This window comes from Solanum verrucosum, unplaced genomic scaffold (assembly GCF_900185275.1).
Source record: "Solanum verrucosum unplaced genomic scaffold, falcon-dt-bn FXZP01000011.1, whole genome shotgun sequence".
In the NCBI taxonomy this organism is placed as follows: Eukaryota; Viridiplantae; Streptophyta; class Magnoliopsida; order Solanales; family Solanaceae; genus Solanum; species Solanum verrucosum.
In genome coordinates this window covers 1,850,146-1,864,685 of record NW_026020058.1, presented here as the reverse complement: position 1 = coordinate 1,864,685, position 14,540 = coordinate 1,850,146, and the positions used below count along the sequence as shown (strand labels likewise).

General features: G+C 36.5%; 1 protein-coding gene across 1 annotated transcript; it reads right to left on the bottom strand.

The window, feature by feature from the left end:
* Nucleotides 1-8,806: 8,806 nt before the first annotated feature.
* On the bottom strand, nucleotides 8,807-13,465 carry LOC125823218 (peptidyl-prolyl cis-trans isomerase FKBP20-2, chloroplastic). Its single transcript, XM_049502622.1, has 7 exons — nucleotides 13,336-13,465; nucleotides 12,075-12,165; nucleotides 11,794-12,014; nucleotides 11,538-11,647; nucleotides 10,513-10,621; nucleotides 10,355-10,431; nucleotides 8,807-8,998 (listed from the first exon to the last, which is right to left on the bottom strand). Exons 1-7 carry the CDS (start codon nucleotides 13,367-13,369, stop codon nucleotides 8,879-8,881), a joined length of 762 nt encoding a protein of 253 aa, XP_049358579.1. The 5' UTR covers nucleotides 13,370-13,465; the 3' UTR covers nucleotides 8,807-8,878.
* Between the last annotated feature and the right edge of the window lie 1,075 nt (nucleotides 13,466-14,540).

Genomic DNA, 14,540 nt, shown 5'->3' with positions numbered 1-14,540 from the left:
AAAGAACAAAACAATTGCAAATGAGTATAACCGCTTAATACTAGTTCAGGGTTCGGAAAAACCAACCTTTTATGCTGAATATATAATTTGAAATGCTAGGCGACAAAGATTTCCAACTCCAAGCACAAGATTGACGACTAGGAAGCGGTAAAAACACGAAAATGTAGAAAAATATAGTGCGGGTGTGATCTTGGGAAGTTAAAAAGTGAGGGAATGTGAAAGAGTTTAAACTTTTAAACCTTTGGCCTTTTAAAACCATTCAGTTCGTGCCCTTTAGGCGACATTAATTTTCCTCACCGACCCACTCGGCGGCACGCCGAGTAGGCACTTACCTCACCAAGTTTTACAGGACCTCCAGTTAATGTTAGGGTCCAAACGGCAGACTAAGTCAAGATCGTTGACTTGTTCGGCAATCCGCCGACTAGTCCATAAGCCCGTCGAGTTTTACAGACTCCAATTTCAAAATTTCTTGAGTCTAACGACGGTCCAAGTCGAGGTCGCCGACTGGACTCTTGGCTCGCCAACCCGCATTTTTCAAACACATTCCAAACTTCAACCTACACAATCAACACACGATTATTTCAAAAACAAAAAGAAAGCAATAAAAACTTAGGTTGCTTCCCAAGAAGCGCCTTAGTTAACGTCATGGCACAACACAAGTCCTCGCTCAAACCTCATTTTTGGGGTTAGCCATAGTGTCACTAGGTAGTTCCCCATTTCATTTGGGGTAGAGATGAGATAGAATATGACCCATTTAGGTCTCTAGTAGCTGAATAGATATGGAATGAGAAGCAGTCATCTGATTCAACATTGAGACATTCTCTTTTGTCTCTTTCAACACTCTGTCGTGTTCTTCGACTTTGTGGAGAATGAGTGAGAGCATCTCTTTTACCTGTCCACCCTCGTACTCCTTGGGTTTCTACGCTCATGATGGGGAATGTGCCGATCTTTCTTCTTGTACGGTACCTCCAATTCCATAATCGTTTTGGCCAAGAGATCCAACTGAATCAACAGTGTGGCCAAATTCTGGTCTTTCTCTGTCTCTTTGTTGGTCTTGGCCATATGATCAAGGAATTTGGGTTGTTATTGCATAGGGCAGTCGTGTGAGACCATTTGGAGAAATTTGGTCAGCCACTCCTCTATTCTCAGGACCAAGACCTCTATAGAAGTAGTCTAGTAGCATCTTGTCTGGAATTCCATGAGTTGGGCATTGCAGCAATAGTGTCTTAAATCTCAGCCACAACTCATGGATTGCCTCACCCTCCAATTGCTTGAAACTTAGGATGTCATCCCTAAGAGTCATCATTTTCGATGAAGGGTGGTTCACTTAGTTACCGTTGCTACAAGACATGCTCCTTTCTTCTCTTCTAAATAATCAACATGAAAACCAAAACTAAAAATAAGTAGATTCAATTATGACTAACAAGAACAAAATTCAACTTCACCAAAAGAATCTTAAACAACACCACTCCCTGGCAGCGACACCATTTTGATTAAGAACATTTCAAAGACATTTCATCTAATTCTAAGTGTCAACGATCGTTAATCAGTATATAACTCAACTAAATGAGTTGGGGTTGAATCTCACAGGGGGCGGTACGTGTTTAAAATTCAATAGTAAAGTGTGAATATGGTCAAATCAGTCATAGGAATAGAGATTATCAAATAAGAACATCATTCAAATCAGGGGGTGACACGAATGTCAAATGGGGGTTTTGGTTTGAGATTATCAACTACAACAGCAGGAAACAATACGAAATAACAATAATGAGATGGGTTCTTGGGATGTGATTTGATTATAGGCTACTATAGACAAATCGGTAATTGCAACTATTAGAAAATAGCTAGATATTAGTGAGTAAGCTAGACTATAGAGAAGGTAAACTTTCTCTCGAACAAGTTATCCCGAATCAAGTCAATTTCTCTCGAACATCGACAAACATGCAAAATAAGAACAGCCCACATCTTAGTCCATTTACTCTCTCAAGCTAAATGTGGGGAATTGGGTTTAGGATTCACTCTCTTGAGCTGAACCCATGACAGCCCAATACCCACTAACCATCAATCAATAATCTTAGTTTTAAAACCTCTCTCTCGAGCAAGCCAAAAACACAAAGGTAAAACTGCATTTGCAACTACAATTCTTAAATTAAACCACAATTACTGATTAAACTCACTTCTAAACAACATTTAAACTAACAATTAGCAATACCCATAAACTAAATCAACCCATAATCACATAATCACACCTCAAGAATTAGGGTTTTCGCTAGACATTATAAAAAGATAAAAATTGTTACCAAATTGAGTTTCCATCAACTAGGTAAGATTGATTTTGTCTTTACAATGGTGCAAGTTGAAGAATCTCAAAGACCCACTTCCACTTTCTCAAAAGTGAAAAACTTCAATTCTTCAAAGCTAAGGAAAATTAGAGAAAACTTGTCTCTCAGTTCAAAACTCTCCAAAATCTGTTCTAAAGACTAATTGATTATGAATAATGATTGATACTAAACTAAATATTCAAAAATGTATTTTTAGTTGCCAAAAATGTGCTGCAAAGAGCCACTCGGTGCATTAAGTCGGGCTTGCCGATCCATTCGGCTATCCGCCCTTTGGTCAATTCCATCGCCCTTCTGCCTTGGCCTTTAGAATCCTCAAGGTCTATAACTTTGGGCAATCCAAAACTGCATCGCGGAACCACTCGATGATCCGCCGACTGCTCCTTTCTCTCGCCAACTTGGTTCTTTCTATTAGGGTTTGACACATTGGAACTTTAGGTGGTCAAGCAGCCGTTCGGCGACTCGCCAAGTGGACTTGGCGATCACCAGTCTTGCTTTTCTTTATTCTTTCAGCTCGCTTCGTTCCTTTTTGCACATTAGTGTCCTTGCTTTGTTCCTCAATCCATATACCTGGAAATCAAGGATTTTATATCAGTTATTGGCACAAAATAAGCATTTGAGGACACTAAATCTATACAAATAAAGCCATAAATGAGTCCAAATCTCGGACTCATCAACACCTCCAACTTAAACTTTTGCTTGTCCTCAAGTAAGACTCAAGTTCACCAGTTCAAAAAGGATGTCTCAAACAGTGCTACACAAGATTCAATCATGAATGCACACAACAAGACTCAACTTACTTATGCAAGGATCAATTGTGCACTCGAAGGTTCAAGTTGTGACTCACCATTATTAAAGATTCTCAAGTTCACAATACTTGCTTCAAATGCAAGTTCAAGCTCAACAAAGGTACTCAAATTCCCTCACACAAAGATGATTCCATAGTCACACACAATGGTTCAACACTTTATAGTTCCGAAATCACATACAACTCTCACACTCACAAAGATGAACACATGCATGACTTCACCCATAGGTTTGCCTTTATTTTCCAACCAACATTCGTTTCAGCTCACTCTAGATCAAAATGGTCTTTTCAAGGATTGTAACAGGGCTGAGTGTAAAGGTATGGTCATTTAGGCTTAATGGTTGCTATCCTCATGAAATGCGGTATGAACATCCCTTTCTTTCCCTTTCTTCAACATTCTCATTCGTGCTCCAAATTCACCCCATTATTCACTTTTCATGGAATACCGGACACCCCATTTCTTTTGCAACTTTCACAACTTTATTCCACAACTTTTTTATTCTTTTTCTTTTTCATTCTTGTTTTCTTTGTCTCTCCCTTTTTTTGTATGGAGGGGTTCCATCTTTCTCAAAACCATGGATCAAGGGAGACTTCTTTGCACTTCTTGATTTACCTTCTCTTTTCACCACACTCCCAACTTAGGCTTTTGGCCTAAGTTGGATATTCAAGCAAACCACACTTCATGAGGATTATAGGTGAAAGGATAAATAGGGGTAACAATTACATCAAGTTTCTTCCAAGAAAAGGATAAGGCTCAAAGGGTGTTCAAGTAAAGTTCACACACTCACAAGGTAGGCCACAAAAGAGGTATAATGTCAAATTGTTTCACTCTTCAAGATTGTTGCCTAAGATCATTTCAAGAGCTTGCATCACTTAGTCAACCAGACCAACGGGGAAAATTCTAGATGTCATCAAAAAGGTTCACAGTAAGCTCATCACACAAGGCATTGACACCAATATCAAACAAGACTCAACACTTTCACTAGTGTGAAATGTTCATCACAAGAGACTCATTCCCTACCCGGCTAGTCACAACGAGATGCAAAAAGTTCACATATTATCTATGCAACTTCATTTGGCCTCACCGTAGACATACGTTCATTTTTGTTCGATTGAGAGAACTATTCAAGTCACCGGTATTGATCATAACGATACTCAAATTTGCACAAGAACAACCACAATTAAACACACAAGAGGTGGCAAAAATTTTCAGAAGGGTCCAAAAACCATATGCAATTAAAACAAGGAGCCACAAGCTCAAACATCCACACCACAGTGCCAAAATAAAATTTACAGCACAAAACTCAATATATGACAAAAGTAATAATAACAAAAGGTAGGTATGGAAATTCCTCACCCCACCACGAACAAAAAGTAATTTGTCCTCAAATGCAATAAAAACACTAAAAATCAATAAAAGTGACAGAGATGAAGGTAAAGAAAAGTCCTGTCTACGCAGTCGCTCCATCTGTCGGGGCATCAATGCCCGGTGAAGCATCAGCAGCACTCGTTCCACTAGGGCACGTCATGGACGTCTCTGTCAGTGATGTCTGAATCACTGACTGTACAATCTTCTCCTCCAGATCTGGCAGGTCTCCATAGATGGTCTCCTCCGACACCTCTATCTGCTCATCGTCGATCTCTGCCTCCGATTGATCAGCTGCTATGTCATCCATTCATACGTCTCCAGTGGTGGCCGGAGGAATATCAGAGATAGTCAGGGTATCCACATCATCAGCTGCCTACAAAAATGAAGGGAAGTCTGTGGACTTCAAGTAGTCCACATCCTTTCTCAAATCAGCGACTTCGGCTTTTAAAGATGTCACCTCTGAAGTCGCCCCCTGTCCACTCTCACAAGTCTCAACTCTCATTGTGATAGTGTAAATAGATTCTCGTAGGAATGTCAGTGCAGCTAGGATAGCACTCTTGATCATCCATGGTACCGCAACCTCCAATTGAGTAGCCTTCACATCCGCAGAATGGGCTAGGTGCCCCATCTTCAGGATCATGGCCTGAGTAACCCTGGTGGGCTGGGAAGTAGTAGAAGCACCAGGAGCCTAGGAGGAAGAAGTGGAAGCAGGTGTACCTGAAGGCTCGGAGGCCGGAGTAGGCAAATGTGCCTCTACAGGAATCATCGTAACATCAATCTCTCAGGATGTGTCCACTGGAGCTGCTCTCCTTCTGTCTACATCCTCTCGCGTGTACTCGGCCTCCATATGCCGGATGTCTGTGGAGGATGTGGGACTGACCTCAATATCTCTCGTCTCATTACGAGGAACTACATCCCACCGACATAGCTTTGTACTCAAGACCGGGAAGGGAAGAGACGTCTGGCTCTGCTTGGCCCTCATGGCCATCTCCTGCTCTATGATGAGTCCCAAGTTAAGGGTCTTCGTGGCTATTATGGATCCGAGATAGGCTACTTTTGAGTGGGAAATGATGGACTCATTCTATGATGGCATAATGGAGCTACTGACTAATTTTGTGATGGCATAATGGACTCTCTTGTGACGGCATAAGAGAGCGGTACGTGTTTAAGATTTAATGGTAAAGTGTGAACATGGTCAAATCAGTAATAAGAATAGAAATTGTCGAATAAGAGCATCATTCAAATCAGGGGGTGACACGAGTGTCAGCTGGGGGGTTTTGGTTTGAGATTATCTACTACAACAACAGTAAACAATACGAAATAACAATAATGAGATGGGTTCTTGGGATGTGATTCGATTATAGGCTAATATAGACAAATGGATAATTGCAACTATTAGAAAATAGCTAGATATTAGTGAGTAAGCTAGACTATAGAGAAGGTAAACTTTCTCTCGAACAAGTTATCCCGAATCAAGTCAATTTCTCTCGAACATCGACAAGCATGCAAAATAAGAACAACCCACATCTTAGTCCATTTACTCTCTCAAGCTAAATGTGGGGAATTGGGTTTAGGATTCACTCTCTCGAGCTGAACCCATGACAGCCCAATACCCACTAACCATCAATCAATAATCTTAGTTTTAAAACCTCTCTCTCGAGCAAGCCAAAAACCAAGGGTAGAACTGCATTTGCAACTACAATTCTTAAATTAAACCACAATTACTGATTGAACCCACTTCTAAATAGCATTTAAACTAACAATTAGCAATACCCATAAACTAAATTAGCCCATAATCAAACCCCAAGAATTGGGGTTTTAACTAGACATTATTAAAAGATAAAAATTGTTACCAAATTGAGTTTCCATCAACTTGGTAAGATTGATTTTGTCTTTACAATGGTCCAAGTTGAAGAATCTCAAAGACCCACTTCCAATTTCTCAAAAGTGAAAAATTTTCAATTCTTCAAAGCTAAGGAAAACTAGAGAAAACTTGTCTCTCAGTTCAAAACTCTCCAAATTCTGTTCTAAAGACTAATTGATTATGAATAATGATTGATACTAAACTAAATGTTCAAAAATGTGTTGCGAAGAGCTACTCGATGCAGTAAGTCGGGCTTGCCTATCCACTCGGTGATCCACCCTTTGGTTAATTCCATCGCCCTTCTGCCTTGGCCTGCAGAATCTTCAAGGTCTGTAACTTTGGACGATCCAACACTGCATCGCGGAACCACTCAGCTATCCGTCGACTGCTCCTTTCTCTAGCCAACTTGGTTCTTTCCTTCAGGGTTTGGCACACTGGAACTTTAGGCTGTCAAATGAGCCACTCGGCGACACGCCAAGTGCTATTGGCGATCTTCAGGCTTGCCCTTCTTTATTTCCTCAGCTTGTTTTGTTCCTTTTTGCCTGTTAGTGTCCTTGCATTTCTCCTCAATCCATATACTTGAAAATCAAGGCATTAACATCAGTTTATAGCACAAATTAGGCATTTGAGGACACTAAATCTATCAAAATGCAGCCCTAAATGAGTCGTGGGACTCTTCAATGGTCATTGGAAAGCAGATAAACGAGTTCTCTGGTATCTCAAAGAAATTGTAAGTTCAGGACTTCGCATCCTTTGCAGTTCTGACTCTAATTTGTATATGTATGCTGATGCGGACTGGGTTGGTGATCCAAATGACAGAATTTCTACTTCAGGTTACATTCTTTTCTTTGGACCAAATCCAGTCAGTTGGTCGTCAAAAAAGTAACATGTTGTGTCTCGCTCATCCACCGAGGCCGAGTACAAATCAGTCGCCAATGCACTTGCAGAGCTTACTTGGGTGCGAAACTTACTTCATGAATTATAAGTCACCATTCTGAAGACACCAACCATCTACTGTGACAATGTTGGAGTTACTTATTTATCTCACAATCCATTGTTTCATACTCATATGAAACATGTTGCTGTCGATTTTGCATATGTCCATGACTAGGTTCAAGCTAATCGAGTTCAAGTTTCTCATACTCATGCTTGTGATCAACTTGTTGATACCTTCACCAAGCCACTGCCTAAATCAGCCTTTACTAGATGTCGTTCCAAGTTAGGTATTGTTACATCATGCCTAACTTGAGGGGGTGTATTAACGTATCTTAAGTTTCAGCTTGCTTTTGACCAAGTCATAGGATAGTATTTTATTTATCTTATTTACTGCTTTATTATATATTGACTAAGTCTCCTGATGTGGAGCATATCTAGGAGTAGTTGCCTACAGTTTAGCTTAAGTTAGTTGTAGTTTATATATTTAAGATGGCTGGCAGATTTCAATAAGGTCATCTTTTGACCTCCTTCTCATCTCAATATTTATAAGTTGGAGGATGTGTGTTGATTATAGAGCCTTGAATCAGATCATAGTTAAAGAGAAAATCCATATATCAGTCATTGAGGAGTTGCTTGATGAGTTACGAGGCTCTAAAATTTATTTTGAGATGACTTGAAATTTGGATATCATCAAATCAAAATGTCTGTTGGACATATTTCTAAAATAGCATTCAAGACTCACTCCGGACACTTTGAATACTTAGTTATGCCCATTGGCTAACTTATGTCATTCCGGTTTTCAGAACCTAATGAACTAATAACTTTCAATAACATTTGTGAAAGCTTATCTTAGTGTTTATTAATGACATTTTAGTCTATAGTAAATCGAAGATCGTGTGCAACATTGAGAACTACTTTTGACATTCTAAAGCAAAACAAGTTATTAGCCGAAAGGACCAAGGTCTCATTTGTTTTCATTAATATTAAGACGTCTGAATTTGAATGCACATTTGAATGATTAAGATGTTGTCTGTAGGAGTGATTAAGACGGTTTGTTTTTAAGAGTAAATATTATAATTTTAAAAAATAGTAATTAAATATCACACTAATAAAATATTGAAAAAAAACGACACTCTTTGATAAACATTAAGATATTTAAATTATAAATAAATATTTTAGATGCTTTATATGCCAGTCACCAAAAAGTTCAACATTTCTTAGCAAAGATGAACATTTTTTCTTTTTATAAACGGTGGTGTCTGCACCAACTCACAAGCACCTCCACTATATTACCAGACAAATGCTCTACCTTCCACCAAGACTTGGAAAGAGGGAAGAGTCTGGTTCAAAAGGTGAACCTTTAGTCTATAAACTGTAGGATAGTCTCCTGTTACTTTCAGCATAAATCAAAAGATTCAGAACTACAACTACCTTCTGATCTCTAGACTAGTCTCTTGTTCCTCCTTTTGTTGCTGTTAAAAAAAGAAGACAAAAAAAAGTATCTTCTCCTGATAGCAATGATACAAGATGTGACTGAAATATTCACAACATGACCTTATTGTTCAATTGCAAACAACATCAGAGTAGAAGCCTATTGTCCTACGCTTGCAGTCTTGGACGTCTAGCAATTCCACATCAAAAACTTCAAACTGTTTTGAGCTAAAAAATGTTGAAGGCCCAACCTGTGAGACATGGACGACATTGCAAAAATATCAAGATGCAGTTCTACTTATGCATCTTCCAGACACAATAGAGTACTAATTTACATCCTAGTTTCGAGAAATACACTTCATAAGTGTGGCTCTAAATGTGATTTTCAAGGTGTTGACAGCCTATATTTTGGTCAAGCCGGAAGGAAATTGCAATGGTTGCCTCAATGTGACTTTTGCCTAAATGTAATTTAACGTTTTACTAAACATTTCTTGATCTATGTACACAATATCCTAACCTTGAAAAAAATCGTGCAAACAACAATACGTTCAGTTAACACCATTACTTTTTGGATGAAAGAAAAATTATGTGCTAAGCATTAATAATTATGTGCATTAAGAGCTCAAGCCACACCTCACCTATTCATCTATCATGGAAGGAATAAACCATGATCCACAACCATTAATATGCATATTGATTTATGTTTTCTTAATATTACAGAATTAAAAAATGTAAGTTTCCCCTTCTTTTTGTATTTGTTATCTAGAATGTAATTTTATATTTAATTATTTGGATAAGTTAACACTCAACAAACAAATAAAAGGTTCCTTTTTCATTTGTAAACCTTTTTATGCTATGGAAAATTGTATAACCATAAGTTGGGCAGGAAAAAAACAGTAATGACATGATTTAGAATTGATGTTTTTTAATAGCTTAACTGATTTAAAAGGGTTTCAATTGCTAATGATCACTTACTTTTATGTACTAATGTGAAGTGTAGCCTTTATCAATCCAAATAACAAAAATAATACTCCCTCCGTCCATGTTTGACTTGACACCCTCCTTAAGAAGCAATAAATAAAATGATAGTTTTACTTAAGGGGAAATTTTGACCTCCCCCACCCCCCCTCCCACCCACCCTACAAATACAATTACATGTAGGACATATTATTTCTCAAAACTAATGTGCAATAGAATCTTGTTAAACTACTTGATTAAAACAGTATCAGTACACCTAGGTCCAAGTAGGTGTTTTGAGTTCAAAATTACTCCAACATATAGGAACTCATCTTTGAGGTGGCGGAACACATATATATTCTCTCTCATTTTGAACCTTGCAAGGGGTACTCCAACTTAAGCCAAACTGTCTAAATAGGTGAGGAAGACGAAAGAAATTACTAAAGCGATTAAAAGGGGTATTATTGGATGAAGAGTTCCTTGTCTTCTGTCGGTTAGCAGAATCAGAAATAGATTCTTATCAAATAAATGATATCAGAAGAATGCAACAGGCTACATAGCAGTTTAGATGCTTATTTTATTACATAACAACTTTAGATGATACTAATTATAAAAGAATCCAACTGAAGAGGAGATTTAAGGACACTTACCGGAGGTCCTAGTTCTGGAGGTATGATTATCCTCCTTTTGCCCCCAGGTCTCATGTCTCTAATTCCTTCCTCAAAACCTGCAATCATACTTTTCTGCTTATTACAAATTTTCTCTGAGAGGTAAAGATGTTACAAGATTGTGTGTTAGCTTAGATCACCTGGGACCAATGCTTTAGTGCCCATCCGAATCTTTGCAGGAGAACCTTGAATGTATGTGCTGTCAATACGACGTCCAGACTCGTTATAACCAATATAGTGGAAAGTCACCTGCCAATGGTTAAAGAAATTTGGGTATGAATGCAGCAATGCAAATAATCAGCGAAAAGTAATCTGTTTATCATTTTTTAATGCAATTAAACCTTGCTTTCTCTTTAATTTGAAATCTGATGTCCTTTTTTCAAAGGAAAAATAAAGTGAAATACAAAAGGATCATCGCTAAGTCGAGGTGCCAAGTTGTACTAAGCCCAACAGAGCTTCGTAATGATATAACCAGCCTAAGTCAGCTCTTTTGCATTCATACATATGTCAGAATAACTACATAACACTTAAAACAGTCCCCTTTCTCTGACGGAAAATAGATTTCACAATGATTGTCCTTAGTCAACTTCATAGAACTCAGGTGTGAAAGATCAAAGTGACTTACCAAGCTTTCAGTTCAGCAATGACTACATAAGGAGCCCAGGTAGTTAATATTGAATTATATCGAGTAAGTGACATTTTGTTTTGGTACTCAAAAATCCATAAAGAAACAACTAACAACTATCACCCATCACTGAAGTAAGTCTAACATAAGTCTACATTGGACAGAGGAAAACCACTATCGGAAGAGTAAGATATGTTAATACACACATCCAAGGATCATCTTAATTACAAACCAAAATGGTAAAAGACTACAGTACTAGATGCAATGACCTGTGCCGCGACAGTTTCTACAAAATCAAATGAAACTTATGAATGCAATAACATACAAACAAAACAATTACATAATAAAGCATATAAAAAATGATCATAAAAGGAAATGCATTTTTTTATCATGAATGTACCATATTGGTTCCAAGTCTCCGGTAGAGAAATGAATGTACGAACAGTATACTATTTTCCCAATAGGATATATATATTCAAAATAAATGACAATTTAATAAAAGTAAATCACGTTTTTCAGGAACAAAGAATGAAAGAAAACCTGTTGACCATCCTTTGGGCAATCACCTTCACCAACAGAAAAATCCCGCAATATAAGACCTGAATCACGCTTTTCATAGTTGTCAGGCGTTACTACTTTAACTGTAAAACCTGAAAAAGGATTTGAAGAGTCACTATCACATTATAAAGTATCGTGGTATCAAAAGAAGGAAATGGATGTCTAACTACTGATGTCTTAAACTTGGGTACTACACATGGTCTTTTCCACCCACACAGTCCCTCATGGGTAAACAAACCTTCTCTGATGAAACTGGGAAACTCTTCAGGGGCATTATTTTCTCTCTGGATCCGTTTGTTCTGCTCTAGTAAGCGTCTTTCATCATACGGGTTTTTACTCTTTGTTTTCCCAAAAGCTGGAAAAGCGGGAGATATGCCGGATGTAATCAGAAAAAACAGGAGAGATCTGCGCTTCATATTGTCCTCATAATGCAATACATTTACTTTCTGTTCCCTAACCCTGAAAATATTCTGTATTTCAGCTACAAAAGATTGACATTGTGGTTAAAAGTTAGGTTACCTTTTATCTTGTAATGTGGCAGCTAAGCAACACTGGAATGTTGACTTCTTTCTGGGAAAAGATTTAGTTGTATGACAAGCTGATAAAGTATCTAAATTGATAATAAAACAAGTAGTTTAATAAAGGGATTAATGCATGACAAACCATAAAGATTACCTATCAAAGGCTGGCAAATGTAGCTTAAAGGACCCTATATTGTATTCTCATGGCAAAAAATACATGGAAACAACAACAACATACCCAATGAAATCCCACAAATGGGGTCCGGGGAGGGTAGAGCGTACATAGGCATACCTTATCGCTACCTCGTGGAAATAGAGAGGTTGTTTTCGAAGGACCCTCAGCTCAAGTTCAATTCTTTGTCAATATCAAATATTGAAAACAGGAAGTAATACACACACCACTTGACATGGTTAAGAAGATGCTAAAAAATTGAGCTAGGAATACTGTTAATCCATTAGTATAAACAATAATCTCAACTTCCTAGAGGAAATTGTTCCCTAAGTTAACATATAATCCTATATGAGTTCACATTGCTAGTCCAAAGCCTAGATAAAAGGAGAATAGTTAGTTAAACAACACATATGAAACTACTTAATTATGATGAATCCTCCCAATATCGAATGCCTTGGCACATGCTCTCCAACAACACCAGCATACCTAGTGTATTCCCACAAGTGGGGTCTGGGGAGGATACACAGCTTTACCCCTATCTTATGAAGGCAAAGAGGCACGTGCTTTCCGAGGATTTAAAAAACATTGGAATAAAATGTATCAAGTGGAGCCAATTCCTATAGCTAAACCTATAGGTGTAGCTAGAACTAAATGTTACTCCCTCGTTCCTTAATTACTTGTCCACATTTCTTTTTTTAGTTGCCCCTAATTACATTAAGAAATGACACAACTAACTACTTTTATGGTAGAACTTCTTGAAAATGTTAAGTTTTTTAATTGATTACTTCATAATTAATAGGGATAAAATGATAAACTCACTATATCAATTATTTTTTTCTTAATAGGTGTGTCAATTCAAAAATAGACAAGTAATTACAAACAGAGGAAATAGTAATTTGGAGACAATTCTTGGGGGGATAATATAGCATTTAATTAAGGTGAAAGGGAGATCAAACAAGAAAAAGGCATTCACATTGTTCATCATAGCAAAGCTATCAAATAGGAGAAACACAAAGAAGATAAATAATTCGAATAATTTCTGAAGCAAAAGTAATGTAAAAGTGTCAAAAGCGAAGAGAGGAATTACATGGAGAAGAAATGTTGGACAGATTGAGAAGCATGACTTTGTCCTTTCTATGGAAAAGATTGAAGCTTTCAGAGCATTAACAGTCACTCAATTGCAATGGAAAAATGGCTGCTCTGTCGTTTATTTGGGGAAAACAAACAAATGTTAATACAGAGCAACTTTATCTTCTCTTCACTTTGGAATTTGTATACATAACTACTAGATATTGACAATAAAACCCCTAACATATCTTCATATTAACATTCTGCTTCCATATTTCATTTTTCTTTCCTTCTGCCTCCAGTTTGGTTGAAATATGTAAATCAATGTCTATCCATAAAGCATAAATATCTCCTAAATCATGTTAGAAATTCTATTGATAGATATAGTTACACTTAACTAGAGTTCTATTATCCCTAAACTATTTTAAAATAAAATAAATATATCATAAATGAGTATTTCGCAATGAGAGTGTGTGAACAATGAAAAAGTAAATATTTTTTTAATTGATTATTCACAATTAGTTAGTACATATAATTATTGACATTAAAACAATAAAACTTATATATATTTTATTTTTTTCTTTGTAAAATATGTATTTTCCTCCTTATTTAACTTTTTTTTACTCTTTTCCTTTTTATTAACTTTATCTCTTCACTTTTAATTATTTTTAAAAAATTAAGTATATTTTATTTTAAAATAATAGTAATATTTTTTTAAAAGTGTCCTTAGATTTAACTTTTCTCTTTTAAACGTATTTTGATATTTATCCTAAATTAACTTATTTTAAGTTCAAGACATTTGGGATTAAAGTTGAAATCAAATCAAAAGGAAAGACAAAGAAAATAAAAGAATAAAAATCAATTGAAAAGGAGAAAAAAAAAACAATGAATGAAGTTAAAGAAAAACTAAATACAAGGTAAAAAAAATTAAAAATTATGTATATCAACTTAGTTTAGATAGAAGATAAAGAAAATAAGAAGATTTAAAAAAAAAATTAGAAAAAAAGATTTATACTTGTGTCTGCGCATATTATATATGCAGCCAAATTTACTTGATTGAAGGTGTCACACAAGTACAAAAGGTGCATGAAAATATTTTTTAAATTGAGTTTTGAAAAAGGGGTATTTAAGCTAGAAACTCATTATACAAAACTTATTCCTTTATTTTATATATCAAGTTATTTATTGAAAAATTAAACTTTAGATTCGTCATTTTTTACGTCT

Bases quoted from the DNA above. Each gene is read 5' to 3' on its own strand.
- LOC125823218 (XM_049502622.1), bottom strand. From the start codon at position 13,369: ATGCTTCTCAATCTGTCCAACATTTCTTCTCCAT. The intron at 12,015-12,074 runs GTAACCTAACTT...GAATATTTTCAG, and splicing joins GCCACATTACAAGATAAAAG to GGTTAGGGAACAGAAAGTAA. The intron at 10,622-11,537 runs GTTTTCTTTCAT...AACCATTGGCAG, and splicing joins GCCCAAAGGATGGTCAACAG to GTGACTTTCCACTATATTGG.